Source organism: Thunnus thynnus, chromosome 11 (genome assembly GCF_963924715.1).
Source record: "Thunnus thynnus chromosome 11, fThuThy2.1, whole genome shotgun sequence".
Lineage (NCBI taxonomy): Eukaryota > Metazoa > Chordata > Actinopteri > Scombriformes > Scombridae > Thunnus > Thunnus thynnus.
In genome coordinates, this window is record NC_089527.1 from 19,585,408 (window position 1) to 19,603,771 (window position 18,364).

General features: G+C 38.9%; 1 protein-coding gene across 1 annotated transcript; it reads right to left on the reverse strand.

Moving 5' to 3' along the window:
* Positions 1 to 360: 360 nt before the first annotated feature.
* stk24a (serine/threonine kinase 24a (STE20 homolog, yeast)) lies at positions 361 to 15,610 on the reverse strand. The gene is made up of 11 exons (XM_067603619.1): positions 15,096 to 15,610; positions 10,812 to 11,042; positions 7,748 to 7,804; positions 7,519 to 7,627; positions 6,650 to 6,807; positions 4,672 to 4,857; positions 4,429 to 4,574; positions 4,154 to 4,286; positions 3,979 to 4,047; positions 3,685 to 3,821; positions 361 to 3,119 (listed from the first exon to the last, which is right to left on the reverse strand). Exons 1-11 carry the CDS (start codon positions 15,135 to 15,137, stop codon positions 3,086 to 3,088), a joined length of 1,302 nt encoding a protein of 433 aa, XP_067459720.1. The 5' UTR covers positions 15,138 to 15,610; the 3' UTR covers positions 361 to 3,085.
* Between the last annotated feature and the right edge of the window lie 2,754 nt (positions 15,611 to 18,364).

Below are 18,364 nucleotides of genomic sequence, written 5' to 3' on the forward strand. Positions count from 1 at the left end.
GAATCTGCCTTCATTAATTGTTATCCCTCTTCTTAAAACTCAAGCTGGAGAGACGTTCAAAATAACTTGGATGCATTTGAAGCATTCAATTGGTGCAGAATGTCACCGCCCAAGGGCGAAGGCTTTACTCATCGATTCAGATGATTTCATCTCTCCATTAAAGATTAATTAGTGTATTTTAAAAACTTGGTTATTGTGTGCAGGTCAGTCTGATTTCCTTACAGCACCACAACACGTACTTTCTGGAGACATTGTGGGTTGAAAGAGGCAGTTTTACTGTTGTGAATCACATAAAATTTAAAAAGCTCAATGTCTCAAATGAGTTAAGATGTTTGACTTAGTGAAACAATGGCAAAAAAATGTTCTTCAAATATGTACTGGATTTTTATTTGTTTTCCATAATCATTTGACAACTTCCAATAAATCCAACAGCACTGTCCTGAATTTGCAAACATGTATACTGGACTATAAACTGCCAGCAATGTCACACAAAATGAAAATGTACATTTTTAGTGATTGCTATCCAGTGTTTACTGATACTTTTAAACACGTCACAGACTCCCTCTATTACATAATACTGCTCTTTTGGGTTATAAAAATAGTTTAATATATGCCTACTTGTGCTAAGAAATTACTCCTGGCGATCACACTGCTTTATTGCCATACAACACAAAAGGGGGAGAAAAAAAAAAAAAAAGACAATAAAACTGGTGTAACTGCAACATAACATTGTAGCCTTGTTAAGTACCATATTTTTTTGAAAACCAAAAGAAAATCTACAAAGTGCAACACATAAAAAGATACCGAGTCATATCAGACCATGTAAAAAGGTGCAAATTGTATTGAATTTGTCTGAGTTTGGGGTGGAGGGCTTACATGGCACATTGCACATGAAAAGTCTCAATGGGAGCTGAGAAGAGCAGAAATAAGGAAATAACTGAAGTAGCATTCTGGTACCTTTTCTTGACGTTATATTTGTAAAAAACAGGAAGTATTTGACTTTTTAACTAACTCAACTGTGTATTTGACCACAATCAGTAAGCAGAGAAGAGAAAACTGTGATGTATTCAGATAACTTTGCAGGGAATGTTCTGTTTATATGATACTGTGTGCCGTGTTTTTCGCCCCATGGCGAGAAGAATACATCATCCGACTCCCTTTCGTCTCCGAGGAGTAAAATGAGTCGGTTTGTTCATGAACTCATGTTTCTGGCAAGGAATGAAATATTTTTGATCTTTTAAAGTATTGCTGCATTTGCATTTTTAATGCCAGAGGGGGGGAAGAGAAGAAAATAAAATAAATCACAACAAAAACTTCTGAATTAACATTTTTAAAGCTGATACTATTCATCCCATTCATCACAAATACTCTAAGGCTGATTCAACTGTGGTCAGGACTCAACGATCCTCCAGTCCTGTAGGAGTATGCTACAACGCATACCGCTCAGGCCGACCAATAGGCTTTATTTATACTGTTATACTATCATGCACGTTCCTTTTAAACTACAGTCAGAAGTAGTAGCGGTGCCGCTGGTCTCTGAACACCTTCGTGTTAATATTTACATCTGAGAGCAGTGTCTAGGTCTATATGCATTAACTGTACAACCGAAAAGAAAAAAATGTGTCGCCTGCATCTTGAATCACACAAATCCCAATGGAAAGATACGGCCACCGCACGACCAGCTGTGAGACCCCCCAGGTGGTCTTTGTCCCAGATAGCACGGGTCATACCTGCAAAATACTGTAAGTCTCATGCTACTGTTTTATGGCTACTTTGTTTATAGTCGAAGGCATTTATACTTGAAGTGCAATTTAAAGCTGTAGGTACGCTGAGGAGATAAGATAGTACCACTGCAGCTCCTAGGAAGACTAACAGAGTCTGCTGATTTTTAGAAACTAGATGATGGTACTGCCCTGTTAATGGAATGAATGGACGAAAACCTCAGTTTATCTTACCAATCAATCACACACACAGCATTTTAAAAAAAAAAAAAAAGAAAAGAAAAAAGGAATGAGGCAAGGTTCAACAAACCAACTTGAGGCCTTGTGGAATCAGAGCGTCCAGTGTTTCAAACTGGTGGGGGCTTGAGCGATCCAGCCATTTTGTCTTTTTTTTGTTTTTTTTTTGTTTTTTTTTTACATTCTCCAACATTATTACAGCCACAGCATAAGAGAGTGAAACTAAATATCAAAGAGATTTAAGAAATATATAATAAATCAATAGTAAAACATGATAGAGGGCAGCCATTTTCATTCACTGGATGAGTACTTAAAAAGTTTTACAACTGGAGAAATCAAAGACTGATATACAAAAGAACAAGTACAAAGGCAAGGCAATCTCATTTATGGCCATTTTTGTCTCAAAATATTTACCTCACAACTATTATTTACAGTTTTGCATTTGGCCATTTGTACACAGTGGTTCCATTACAATTAATCCATTTTTTTTTTAATCAGTAATCTGTAGAAATTAGCTTATTTACAAGTCTGTACAACCACCCTATTGAGCTCTTTCCGTCTCCCCGAGGACCCGATCCACTTAAAGCAGGATACCTGAGTTTTCAATAGAATGCTTCAACCCACTCGTCACTCTTCACCACACATTTCACAGGATATCGCGCACAGCTGCACACACACACACACGTACACACACACACATGCACACAATTAATTAAGCAAGATACTTTCTACAAAAGGATGCTGCTGAGTGTAAACCTTTGTGATTAAGCCACAAACTCGCCAAAAACCAAAAAAAAAAAACAAACTCAGAGTCCTTGCAGAAAGACAGCTAACTCCACCCTCAAAATAAAAAAACAGTTGTGAAGGAGGTATTGAGAAGGGACATCTTACAGCAGGTGGCAGTCAGAGTGGCAGCTCAGTGACTGGCCGGCTGACTGTCCTGAATAGGACCCTCTGGTGGTGTGCGAGCGTATAAACAGACATTAAGTAGGCCAGGATTTGCTTCAGGCAAATGAGTGATGGGGACCTTCCAGGGAGACTTCATCCCGGCTTGTGGAGGTCAGATGAAAAGATCTGACTGCTGCCACCAGGGTGGAAAATTAGAGCGGAGCTGGACGTAGCTCCTCTTACTGAGTGGTGGCAGCCTGAGGCGCAGAAAACCTGACAAACACGAGAGGAAAAAAAAAAACAGGTTAATGTTTACCCTCTGAAGAGGCCTTGGGTTAAAATAAAGTCTTGAGTCATGCTAGCGGCACGAGATGCTGTAATACACCAGAAAACAAAACAGTTGGATGGATAAAAAAGAGGTGAACATCTGTAATCCATGCGACCCATTCAATGCTGCAAAGGTATTTCACTTTGGACCAAAGTGTAGGACTGAAAGACCAACAGTTTCAACTCTAGATGCCCTTAAAGATCTCATGAAACGAGCACCCGAGCGACCAGGAACACTATTACTATCTGTAAAACAGAGCATCTTTAGTTATGAGCTCATGCTGCACTAATACATGTAACAACTAAATGAATCACATTTTTTTGTACATTCACTTCATGTTAAATTACAACGCCTCCATAATTTAAAACCCATTAGTTCACACTTAAAATGGATCCCAACTGACTGGAAATACATCACATTCAGGAAGTAATTGTACAATTTCACTGGACTTTGACAAAATAAAAATAAAAATACAATACAGTGGGAAGTAGAAATATGAACTTCCATTACCTCTGAAGTCTCTGCACTAGTTCAGCCACCAGGGAGTCACAGATCCCCGGATGTGTCTCTTCTGCCAGGAAAATGGCCTCCCGCAGCTCCTCTGCAGCCTCTGGCTTGCCATTACTCGTCTCACCCTTGTCTTTCAACTGCAACAATGACACAGCGTTTTAGCCATCAGTACAATGTGACCTGCCAAATTATTATATTTGCAGAGTGCTACTTATTTACAACACAGTTAGCTTCAAACTATTCATATTAGTGATGCGATTGTTTTATTTTGGTGTGACATACAAGTGTCTTTACCTCAGAAAACAGTGGAGAGAAGATTGTTGATAAGCTTTGTGACAAAGGCCTCTTTGGAGTCTCTTTCTCCTGGAAAAAAAAGTATGATTAAAAGGTGAAAAGAGAAATGGGAGAGACATTTGACACATGAGATACTGATTTACACTTTCTCCTCCATAATGGTGTACAGTCCTACCTCTTTCCTTTCGAGCTCTGCAGGCTGCGGAGCTCCATTCTGAAGCTTTTTCATGTCTTTCTCCCTGATGGTGTTAAAGATCCAGTCATCATTGCCGGAGTCATCGCCTCCAGATGCCTGACCATGTGGCTCCCTGCAGTGACACAGCATTTCAGGAAAATCACAGGCGTATTCACAGTTGCTAGATTTAGCTTCAGAGTGTAAATCTGAAAATGCCCCCCTCCCTCCCTCCCTCCCCCCCGCTGAACTGGAAGATGACAGTACAGACAACTTACTCATCAGATTCATCAGAGCTGGATTCATCCCGAGACCGCTCTGCTTTCCACCTCTTGTATCTGTCAATCAACTCTGTCAGATAGGACGTCTTTTTGGCATGCCTTACAATCAACTTATGTTTTAACAGCTCTTTGGCAGTTGGCCTCTAAGGAAAACACACAGAACAAACTTAACAGTGAATATTAAAAGCACAGCTTCTTTTATTTGTGTAAAAGGTAAAGACATAAGTCTTTTCAACTTACAAAACTAGGCTCCTTGTTTAAACAGGCTTCCACAAATTCTTTAAGTGGTTTACTGTAGTTTCCTTCCAGTGTGGGTGGATTGTTCTTTGGGATGAGGAATAAGACCTTCATGGGATGGAGCTCTGAGTGGGGCGGCTCTCCTTTAGCCAGTTCTATTGCTGTTATTCCTAATGACCAGATGTCTGCCTATAAAACAAAAGACATTGGAACAAAACAGATCCTGTTATTATAAAACAGCAGAATCTCACACGCTGCGCCACAAACACACACTCTGACAGAACGCTGTGAGAAATGACAGTTAAACGTGGCTGACTGAAGTATCATGGGTTTATTTGAGGAAGCTCTGCAAACATAAGACTGTGACATACTGGTTGTGCTAACAAGCCACACTGACTCATATTGTGGTTATTCTTAAAATATGTACACGCTCATTTCTACTCTAGAAATTCTGTAAAAGTGCTTAAACCTAAAAAAAAAACAAAACAACTAAAAGCAAGCACACCACAATCGACAGAGCAATAAAAAGAAAGACAAAAAGGTCATTTGGGAACACAAAACGTTTTTAATCACCATTTTATATGTTGATTCTGGTTATATTGATGCTGACAGTAGAGACAACATATCTCTGTTTTACCATACAGGACATGTGCATCAACCCTCAGCTGTCACAGATTAAAAACAGGTTATCAGTGTTTGCAGAGACTCCGGTCTGCAACTCTAGTTTCATACACTTCACAGTAAAAACCAAAGAATTACAGTCACAATACATGATAACCAAATTAAGCCAAGTTGCGGTTTCACATGTCCTCTCCTTCTTTATCAACTCGCTCACCTGCACACGTCTGTTTCCTGTATTTGTCTTTCACTAAAGGAAGTCTGTAAACTGATTTTCATACATCAGTGATTCCATCCTTCGTAGAGACGCTAGGTCACCAAAGTGGGTTTGACACTTGACACGGTAATCATTTTGAATCGGGTGACACATTTGATTTTGTTCAGCTGACATGCGTTATGAGGCCACTGCCAAAACACTATTACTGGTCTTTCTTTTTCCCTCCACCCAACAATAAGCTGCTGGAGTCACTGCTGACCCACAGGCCAACAACAATAAAATAAAATATCTGATAGAAAACCTCCCACTACTCCAGATGTTCAGTTCAGCCCAGCTAATGTGGTAAACCTACTTTATTCTTTTCTGACTGAGCTGAACGCAGAGTGACTGAGCTGTCGGCCACATAGACACACGCAGTTCAGTTTACATCCTTTTTGGTATAAAACAGAGCTGCAGCAATTAGTCAGAAAATTAATTGGCAACAAAAATGCCAAATATTTGATGGTTCCAGCTTCTCAAATGTGATGATTTCCTGTCTTTCCTTGTCATATATGACAGCAAAGTGAGTATCTTAACCCATTATGACCTAAGTCACCTTGCAAAAAAAAAATTCTAAATGCTAAAGCATTGTTTGAAAACAATCTCCTAAAACCTGAGGCTAAGATGGACTGAGAGTGCTGAAAAAACAAACACACAACGAAAAAGGCATTCCATAATGCATTTCGCCTTTCCCACGTGTATTTTAGTGAATCACAATGCATTTCATCAGTCATGTGTCCTGAAAACGATGACATCATCTAAAATGTGCTCATGTCGCATCTGGCTCTAAAGGGAGAAGCATGAACACGTCGTCTGGTCTTAAAAGGATATACTAGTAAATGCAAACGTTGTCTCGGTGTGTTAATATTTTAGGATCTTCGTCAGACAAAACAAGCAAACTGAATAAATCACCGTGGCCTCTGAGAAATTGTGAATGCTATATTTTCACTGTTTTTTAACATTTCACAAACTAAACGTTGAATTGATTCATCGAGCAAATAATAATCAGATGAATTAGTTAGTTAGTTAGCAATTTACTGCTCCCCAAAACTCCTGATTTCTTTGGGATTCTGTTGCATAATAAACAAACAAAATGTGATGACTGACCTTTGAATCATAGGCAGACTGCTTTATGACCTCAGGTGCCATCCAGAAAGGAGTACCAACAAATGTGTTTCTTTTTATCTGGGTGTCTGTCAACTGGCCCGCCACTCCGAAGTCAGCCAGCTTCACGTCACCCTGTTCTGCCAGCAACACGTTGGCAGCTAAACAAACAAAACAAACAAACAAACAATAAGATTAATCATTTACAGCTATTATAAAAAGGATGCATTATAAAACATTTAGTGTTTAAATGAACATTCGGCATTTAAATGATGCAGAGAATGCAAAGTCTTAACCCGATTTCTGAAATGGTATCTCTCTGTTGGAAACACCGAATTTTTTTGACTATGTCATCTATTAATCAGGTTTCTAAAAAGCTTTTTAAGTGTGTTCATTTGCATCACAAAGACCCGGGACAGGGAAAGTGGAAGGAGTACGACAGAAGTGGAGGAGCACTCTGCTGGAGACCAGTACTCCTCTCCATACAGGAACTGGGAGACAATACAGAAAACAAAAGCTGTATGAAGCTCTTGTTTTCACAGCTCTTCTCACGGCAACATGGACTTGCTGCTGTTTGATCACAGATCTGTACAGAACTTACATTCAGCTGTGAAATGAGCCTAATTAACGTCATCTGCCTTGTGTTTGGATTTGATCACAGACGTCGCACTGACGAGACATGTGTAACTGTGATCTTTAATGATTCCAGATCCTGGGAGGTGTTTAATTTACTTTAGAAAACAGCTGGTGAACATGGATGCAAATTAAGGCCTCACTTCAGCATTATTAACAAGAACATGTTGTCAAGATTAGATTATTTACAAGCCTGGTGTTAAAACAAAGGTCAAGGCGATGACGTGTGTCAGTCTTACCTTTGATATCTCTGTGGATTTTCTTTTCTGAGTGCAGATACTCGAGCCCCTTTAGGATTTCTCTCAGAATTGTTGCGATCTGTGTTTCATCGAGGGCACCTGGCTCCAACTAGACAAGAAGATAAATGAAGAGCGTCAGATTTTACACAGCGTTTTCAGATTAGAAAACTGTCACAATGGCCTGCAAATCAATCATCTTTAAATTGGTTATTGACTTAATTAAACTTACCAAATCGAGGGCTGATCCTCCACCCAAATATTCCATAATAATCCATAATTTTGTACCCTGAAAAGTAAAGCAATTCAGACTTGATAGTGTTCAAAGTTATTATACAAAAAAAACAGTCTATAGTTAGTTTATTCACTTTCATAAAAAGGGACTCAGAGTCATTTTATGGTAATTTTTTTCTCCCCACTGAGTCATCAGTTCTCGTTCACTTTGGTTGTTTTGGAAAGCCTTCAAAAGCTGCATGAGGGTAAGATTATGACAAATCTTTTCATTTTTACTTGAACTTTTTTAAAAAACTGCTTCCTGGCCATAAAATGATTTTAATACGGTAGCAACTAGATATAATAAGTATGCAGTAATACAGTGAAACAAATGCAATTCTACAATAAACAGCTGCAACTGAACTGATTGTTCGGTACTGTGAGAGAAACAGACACTAACATGACAGGAAGTTTACAGTTGGTCTGCTAATTGACATAATTATTTGCTTATTGACCCCTGCTATTAATACTTATGTATTCTATTTGTTAAATCATAACATTTACAACAAGTCTATTTATTCTTTTCTGGCTGTTGAAGACTATAACTTCAGTCGATCAATCAGCATATTGATTACAGCTCTAGAGAATGAGGGTTCAGTTAATCAGTTAATAGATAGATTAGATTTATAGGTTGATTTTATTGAAATTAAACCTAACAATAAAGGACAGTCAGTACCTGAATCCTGCTTTATGAACAATAAGATAGTCACCAAACAATAAACATAGTAGTTATATTAACCTGTTATTAAAAAGAAAAAATCATTTATATAGATCACATTATCAACAGGCAGAGCATTGGTAGACAAATTCCTAGGAAAACTTGATTGTATGAATGATATTATTTCCAAGTAGCGAATACTATACTTGTGAAACACCAGATACATCTCAGCTGTCTGATCCAGTTGTGCTCTTAAGCCTTGGCTAGTACTTGTTTCCTGTACAAGTGCAACATGATTACATGAATAAGTAAAACAGCTGTAAAGCTAGTTCAACCAGACAACCAGACTGTCACTACAGCTCCACACTCATTGTGAATATGTCATCTGAGCTTGTGCGTTGTCATTTCCAGATGCTCACAATCTACTTAAAATGTCAGACTTCACCTGGACGGTCATTGTTGCTGCAGCTGCTGCCAGCTGACGCCAGTGAAACTCACACCTACCCGCCCAGCAGCCGCCTGTGGGCTTCGATTACAGGGTGTAAGTAACCGCTCCCTTTTTTTTTTTACTTGTATCCTAAGTGGGATACAACATAAAACCCAGCCTTGATAACAAAAGTCCATCAATACTCTCATTAATTCGAACCTTTTTTTTGACACTGAAGTTCATGATTAAATATAACCAGATGGGGATGTCTGTTTTTAGGGAATCAAACATCTGACAAATCAAGGTGCTTCATCACATCAATGCAAGAATCCTATAAATTCAAAGCCGCCCACCACACTCTACAACAAGCAGAAGATAGCCACCGTACTATAAATTCTATGAGCAAAACCTGAAACAGCTGACAAACCGCTATCGTCTCCCAATTCCCCAATATTCAACCTATAGCCAACCTACTTCATGTAAATGTTGTATGTTGTCTCCACACACAATGTTTGGTAGGTCTTTAATGCTCCTTTGTTTCCAGCAGCAGCAACAGCAGTTTTTTGGGGAATAAATAAAACTGTACCGACAAGAAAAACACCCATAAAACTCTAAACTAAATGAACTGAAAGACAGACCACCTGGTGCTGATGTGTTGCCAGAGAAACGAACTGTGGCCCAACAACTACCACTTCAAAGTTTTGTAACACACACACACACACACACGTATACATACATACAGGAAATGGCACAAATACCATGTTTACATTCTCCATACAAAATAAGCCTTAATTCTCTCCTTCAGCCAGCAGCATAATAGAGCTAATGGACCACCACCTCTCTTCTTACTGCTGTTAAGTACCAGAGTAAATGCTGTTAGAGGCACTTTAAGCACCATCACATGTAGCGTGAAAACCTACCAGAGTTACAAAATATGGCTTGCAACTGAGTAATATGATCCCTTGTTGTCAATACAGTTATTACAGATGACCAAAATACCTGAGACTTTCATTTATTCCATCCTAGACTGGCTCATATTGTATATACAGAGCAGTCTTCATTAGTATCTTTATGTTTGTACTACTGTGTTGTTTTGTCTCTGTAGTTTAGCACAACGGCCGAACACCTCCAATCACGTTCCAAATGTGTTGATTTGAACAGATTTTAAACCGGGTGTTATTTGACGCTATTAATCATATAAAAGTAGATATATACTGCTACAATATTTTTTCAAACAAGTCACATTAATTGTGGAATTGTCAATGTTTAGGGCTTGTTCTCTTTATTTCTTTTCTGTTTGCTGTTGGTAGGTAAGTCGGTAGGAGGCTTGTCCTGTGTAGTCATCTTATCACAGATCCTAATTTGTGACAAATATATACTTAATATCAGCCGAACAAAAAGTAAATTATTCTATTGGTGTGTTCATTTCCCTCCAAAATACAAATATGTGAATATATTTTTTTCAAATTAGGTGACCTACTCTGCAGTCTTTCCAAGTACCTCCTTAAAACTGCAGAAGTACACTCTGGCGTATAAGCATCCCTGGTTGGGAGTCACTAGTTTAACACACTGAATGTGAAATGAAACTGTGACTCTGACTTTAAGGAGCTGACTTTCGCCTTTACTGCTGTTTTAAGGTGTTGATGAATACTCATCGTTTTGTTTTTTTCACCATGTTCAAATATTTTATCAACGTGAGATTACTTAACTACTATACTGCAAAACCACATACTACTGCAGTGCCGCCTATTTCTGATTGTTCTACAGCAAGCTGTGCCATATTATACAGGCCATACTTGTTCCATTGCCCGTATGCATTATTTATTGACCTACATTGCCTACACTTGCTCGCAGGAGCACACTACTGACATACAGTATGCATTATGTCGAGCATGGATTATAACAAGTTCAATAAATGATATTCTTCCTAAAGCTTACCTTGAGATAGGATCCGAAATACTTGGTGATAAAGGGACTGTCACACTGGCTGAGAACTGTGATCTCCTGTTGAATGTCTTCGATGTCGTCCTCTGCTTCTTCCAGATCGATAATCTTAATGGCCACAACTTTCTGAGTCCGATTGTCGATGCCTTTAAAAACTTCACCGAAAGAGCCTTTCCCTATCCTCTCCAGCTTGGTGAAAAGCTCCTCCGGATCAGCTCTGAAATTCTGTGTGACAGACAGATGGAGGGAACAGTTTGTATTTTAAGTCGAGAGGAACCACAAGAAAGATCACAAAGGAAACTGCGCATTTAACATAAAAGGTATTCAAACAATTCATCAGAGGCGCACACTATGTACGATACAGATATACAAGCTCAACATAGCAGCCCACAAGGAAAACGATACTAACTTATGCTAATTAAAATTATACACTTTATATTGCGTCATGATATTCTGTTCTTTATTTTAATAAACTGAGGAAAGTACTTTTAAATGTAGACTGCAGAGGCAACAAGGAGGTTTGAACATTAGGTGTTAAATAGTTGAAGAAAAAAGACATAAAAACCAACATGTACAAACATATGGATGAAGAAGAGATCTGCAGAGAACTCATATCAGGTGTTTGAGAGTAATATACCATATCTTGGACAGATATAAGCAATAAGAGGGCATATAATCAGTGAACCTTCACCCTGTGAGAAAAAAAATCTTGCAACCTGAGCCTCACCACAGAGATCAGAGTAGCGATTTATTTCATTACTTTACGCCTGGCAACAACTAACAAAGAATGAACATTTTTTCATACAAGTCATAGCAATCATGGAATTGTTGATGTTTAGCCTTGGTCTCTTTTTTATTTATTTTTTTTAACTTTTCTTGTTAACTAGTTTTCACAAACTCAATCACATCACGTGATGTTTAGGTGTTACAACTGACTCAAGTCGGTGGGAGGCTCGCCTTCTGTATCTTATCACAGACTTAATTTTAGTATTTTTTAGTATTTTGAGTGCACAATGCCTTTCTGAGAGTCAGTGCAGGGATAGTAACAAAAAGAGGAACTTTCAAGCTAAAAACACTTACTTTGGAAATAACCCACTTTATTTAGGGTAACTCAGACCTCTGAAGCCTCATATTAGCTTCAGATGAACAATGTATTGTATTTATGTATTAGAACTGGAAAATATCTGAACCTTTCCCTTAAGATTATTATGTAGTTTCCTATAAATACAGTACGTGTGGAGAGAAGAATGTCTGAAACTACTGTGGCAGGAAACTTTGGACAGCCTCTATTCATTCCAGCATGAACAAAATGCATTACTACAGAAGTAGTTTTCATACTGTCAGTGTGGATATTATCATAAAACTGCAACTGCTAGCTGCTAATTTGTTTGAGCCACTTCATGGTTCACTCTCTCGCAACAGTGTGTTAATAAAAGTGTTTTTTTTACTGAGCGCCTGTCACCTGGATGACAGCTGGTATTACCAGCATTCAATGTGGGATAGATTAAATGAGAGAAACTGAGAAATGATGGGTTTAGTGAAGCCAATACTGCTGTGATACTAATCATGAAGCTTGAGACATCCCTACTTTGCTCTATACAGCTCAGCTGCTTTGGCTAGATGTTATCTGTCCTCTCTTGTTTCTCTAGAATAATCAAAAGAAAAACCCAAACCAATAATTTCATCAATTTCTGAGAAACTCAATTCAAGCAATGAGTGGAATTCGAAACCAAAATTCATAACAGCCACAGACCACATACAGTTGCTCAAAACCGATCTGATCCAAGAAATGCTGACTTTTTTAATCTTTTCAGATCAAAATTGTGTCTGAGTAACATTTAAATCATGAGATGATGTAACACAGACACAATTGAGGCTTAATGACCACCACTACAAAGGCTAAAGGGAAACTCAAGTACTACACCCTGACTTATTGACTGAACTAAATGGCTTATTTCCCCACGGAGCACCGGGGGAGGAGAATAATGGTCCTCAAGTTGGCCAGTTCAATTTCCCTTTATGCACAGCACTCATTAGCCTAAACCTGCTTAAGTGGTGTTTCCATTTCCAAAATTTCCATTACACAAGTAGCACAAAAATAAGTTGAATTTTTCATCAAAGCACTGCACTGCATATTATGGAGTTAGCATGATTTTTTCAAAAGCAACAACTTATATGTTTGCAATACCTTTAATAAAAAAATTGAGACAATTAAGTGCAATGCTTAACTTACCAGGTAACACAGCCCTAAGATGATCTGTTAGATCACAAAGCATATTGCTATTGAGTCTCTCCAGACTAGTTTCCTGTAAATGTGCTAATGCATGGTGGTCAAACATATAGAGAGGGAGATGAAGAAGCGGCTGCTCTTTGAAAAATTGTCTAAGAGGGGGCTGCTGAGTTTGATAGTGAGGGGACTTTACAACAAACACAAAGAGCGGTGCAGAATAAAGCAGAGTAGAAACAACACAACCAAAATACTATCATAACACTGGTGTGGTCAGTCATCCAGGTGAAATTCATAATGTGGAGTCTGACCTCTGTAAAAACAAAGGGAAAAACAACAAGGGCACTGTGAGCACAGACTACACATGATGGGAATGTACTTGCCATATCCACAGTCAGCAGGTTTACTGCGACAACTAAAGCTGCCTGAACCTCCCTCTAAAAGCATGTGTTTGATGCTCTCCCATCTGCACCACACAACTGTGTAGTCTAGTGTCATCCACGCACCACGCCCTCAGGGTTGAAGGCTTGCTGCCAGCCCTCCGACTCCTAACACTCCTCCGCATAATAACCTGTGGGCTCGGGTCTGCTCTCCCCCCCCCCCCCCCCCCCCCCCCCCTCCAGATCTGTATTTGCCTGTGCGTATGCTAATCAAGTGTTCATAATTCAGCAGAAGGAACTGTATTGTGTGCAATCAATGGAATAATCATGCATCACCTCAGGAGGTTGTCATTCTTACATGCATTGTAGAGTGGCCTAATTTGTACCACGTCTTCAACCAGTGCGTGTACTGACTGCCAGCTCGGTGGTTCGTTACATTTGAAAATATGAAAAATTATCCTGCAGGCTATGATGTCATTATTGGCCTATACAATTGCACAACACTAACAAACCGCTGTGATGTCAAAACTAGAGCTTATCAGTTGATCAACTGAAAATTAAATGACAACTATGTTGATCATTTTACTCATTTCGCAAACCAAAACACCACAGATGCTCTAGTTCCACCTACTTAATTGTAAGAATTTGCTGCTTTTCCCATAAACTGAGTTTCGTTTGGAGAAAACAAGCAATTTGATGGCATTAGTGCCGAAACAATTAGTTGATTAGTCAGTTGGTGTATTGCCAGAGTATTAAATGACAACTATCTTGAGAATTCAGTAATTGTTAATTTCATTTATCATGAAATCAATTCCAAATATTCTCCATCCAGCTTCTAATATCTGAGGATTGACTGCTTTATAGAGTAAATGAACAACCTGAAGACGTCTTGGACTTTGGAAAATTGTGATGGTGAGTTGTTTTTTATAAATATCTGACATTTCATAGACCCACAGAATCACCAGGTTAATCAATAATTAAAATAATCATTAGTTGTAGCCCAAGATGACATCACCTTAGGCTTTAACAAATTTTAATGGAAATTTACACAATTTTTATGCACCAAACAATCTATTGATCTAGAAAATTATTGCCAGATTAATCAGTACTGAGAATTAGCATGGGACAAGTGGACTGTTCTGTTAGATTGCAAATGACAAACAGGTGTGATGACATGTAGCCTTATCACCAAACTGATAAAAATACAGATAATCGTTACACATGTACAGCATTTACTCAGCTCTCATAAATGATAATATTTCACCATGTATGATCAGAAATCGTGCTATTTTCCCAGAACTTGAGTATATTTGGGGAGTATTAGAGTCTACAATGAATGTGGTTCATCCAATTGAAAATAAAGGATAAAGAGCAGATATGTGATCTGACAGCCTGTCAGTCATTTAGTAAACGATAGTTTAGCGAAGTAAAGGACTAACAAAATGACATCTTGTTTGCAGATTTCTTACATTACATACCATTCTGCACATTAAGTAGCAGCTACGTGCATATTAAACTGTGGCTAAGTTGGTTATTTACAGGCAGCTAGTTAAACTTCCGAGTCAGAAAAGGAAACGCTTAATAAAATGTCGGGTGGCTCGGAAACACATGAACATGCCTCTGAAACTTAGCTATAATATAATCATGCACAGATTGGTGTTTTTATGTTACCTGAATCCCCGGCAGCCCGCTCTGAATAGGGGAGTGAGCCATGGCGTCAGGTCAGCAAAGATGACGCCTTTCCTCGTCTTTTTCAGCTTTAGAGGTGTAGCTGCTTTAACGTTACCGATCTCCCGGTTTGTGCGACTTGTTCCGTGCCGCAAACTCGACACGGCTGGTTTAAAGTGTTGATAGGAGGTGTCTCTCTGGTTTTGTCGGCTTGTACTTGTAGCTGCTTGCCTCCCTTCTTCCGCAGTTAGCTAACGTTAGCCGCGCTAGCTACTTTAGCAGCTAGTTAGCAAACAGTTAACCTAGTTAAATATTTGTATCTCAGTGGCTTGATGTGTTCTCTCAGCTCGAGCTTGAAATCTCCCCCGATGATAAGGCGAAGAGGTCTGGTTTGAAACAGTGGCACCCGGCCAGTAAATGAACACTGTTATGCAGTTGTATCGCTTGTTCTATTCTCTCATCACTTTTCTCTGTCGCCCAGCGCCATCTTGGTTAATGTCATTTTCGTTTTCCGGGGGACCAATCAGAATGAGGAAGAGGAGACCGCGCACATGTCGTCATCCGTACTGTAAAAGCGTCACAGAAGTGGAAGAAGTTTACGTACATTGTTGTGTTATGAAGAATCATTTTCCGTGTCCCCTGATTAACATTATGTTGTCCTTCATTGTTGTTATTGTTTGCGTATTGGTTTTGGATATTATTTTATTGTATTGTAAGGATCTTATGATAAGTTTTAAAGGACAGATTCACAATTTTTCAAGTCTGTCTCAAAAAACACTCAGGTGCCTATATGAACAGTGAAAGAGGTTTTCCTCGCTGTAATCATTCCTCCTGTTCATACTGACCATTAAAAGATTCCCTTCAAATCTGCAAATGTGCTTTCAATGTAAGTGATGGGGGACAAAATCTTTGTATTTATGTATTTAAAAGTTTATCTGAACTTTATAGGCCTCAGCAGTCTGCGTTAGTCATATCAAGTGGATATCTGCCACATTTACAGTCTTTTTAGCATCAAATTCTGTCTTTGTGTTTCCTCAGACAGTGTTTCCCTGTTTCCTTGTGGAAGTATAGTAACAAAAAGAGGCACTTTGGCACTAAAAAGACTGTAATGCTGAAAGATATTTACTTGATTTGAATCATTTGGATGACTGAAGCTCCATATTAGCTTCAGATAAACTTGGTTAAGCTTAAATACATTTTTGCACAGAAGGAGGATTGTGGATTTTGTCCTCTATCTTTTACATTGTAAGTGCATTATGAAGGGATCTAATGGTTAGTATGAACGGGAGGAATGATTACAGCAAGAAAAAACCATTTCAATGTTCATTCGGACATCTGATTATTATCTTTAAAAATAATTGAAAAATTGTGAGCCTGTCCTTTAAATATTACTTTTATTATTATTTTATTTATATTATGTATTACTTACATTTGATTTACTTGACATATAATCATGTTTTGCACAACAATATTTTGAATTGCACATTTCTATTTAAATGTCTGTATGTTCATGATGTTCAATAAAAGAAAGAAAAAAGGAAGGAGAGGAAAGAAATTCACTTAATTTAAAAAAGGGAACTTAGGTGCCAGTTCCACACTTTTCTGGTGTGATGTACATGTATTAAAAATTAAAAAAGAAAAGAAAGACTGCACAGGTAGCAAGAGTAATTACCAACTGGGAAATTTATTAAATGATTCCAGTTTTGGTTGGTGTTGACCTGCCTGGGAGGGGATGTCTGGACAGCATTGTAAGTGGCTGATAAGTGGTGTCATTGATCACCACCCCTGTTGAGTGATGGTTTGTCCAGTTTGACATGGCCTTGGTCCTTCAGTCCTCTTTCAAACCATTTATCCTCTCTATTGAATAGCCAGTGTGTGCATACTGTCATCAAAGTGGCTGTTCTGTTTCTCTAATGTATAGGACTGCATATGCTACATTATTCTGCATGAGTCTGGGTGTGTGGTCTTTAGGGTGGATGAGCTTCTGTCTCACTGTATTGCAGGGGGATGTAGTGTTTTGTTGAAGATCCTCCTGAGTTACTCAGATACTTTAGCCTCGTATGGAATGATAATGTTTTGCTTATTTTCTCCACCTGAAGTTATAGTGTTCTTAACAGACCTTGTAGCTGTTTTGACAAAGGCCCAGCATGTTCACTCCTTCCCTTTCACCTCGTTACTTGTGGGCACATTCTCAGCCCAGTGGTGCATTGTTCTGATGACCTCTAGCATGTGTTCTACTGAATGGTGGGACTCAAATACTGATGGTAGTGTGTGGGTTTCCTGTATACTTTAATGTGGAGGTTTCTGTCCTCTCTGCTCTCTACTTCCTCCATGTAGCGGTTAGCCACAATGGCACAGTTGTGCTTCTGCCTGTAAAAAAACCCTTGCTGTATTTGAAATAGGTGGTGTTCAGGCAGAGGTTAAGCAGGTCACATGTCTGGTCTGGGTGAGGTTGGTTCTGTTGTCCAGGGTATTGCCTTGTAGCAGGCTTTTCCTTACAGTCTCCACCACCTCAGTAGTTGGAATATATGTGAAGAGTAATGTTGTAGGACACCATGGCTTCACCTGAGTCTAGTTTCAGTTCTCAAACCTTGTTGACAAAATTCTTGGTCTAAGATGGTGGCTAGATACTTGGCAAAGTTGTATGTGATCAAGTTGATGCTGCTGCTGATGGACCTGAGTGGGGCTCCTTCTTTGTGTATCTTGGGGAGTCTATACATGCATGGTGTGGCCTCTCCAGGGTAAAGGCGGTGATATGATGAACAGTTAATGTCTTTCTCTTCTCCTGCTGCTGTAGACACACTATGGCCTTTTTCTTATAGCTGCTTGTGGACTCTCGCCTCAGTGTTTCATATGTATTAGCATCACTGAGTAGCGTGGTCACTTTTGACATGGTATGTAGTTACCACTGACTTGTTTGGACGAAAAATACCAACCAAAATGGGGCTTGTGCGCAGAGTAAATGGGATCAAGTCACTAGGGGTCACTGCCGTCTGATTTGATGCAGAGGCTTCTGGACAAGAGACTGATATGTGTCATGAGATAAATTAAGTGGATGCACAGCAGACCTCATTTTGGAATCCACTGTTGTTGTATATACAGTATATTTGTACACTAGCACTCACACAGTTTATTTTATAACCTGTGCATATATATCACATTCATACTCATTTATACATAGGCTTACAATTACTACCTTAATCTTGTACTAATTTATGCCTTACTTGCACTTCTGGTTAGATGCCAACTGCATTTTGTCATGAAATACTTGT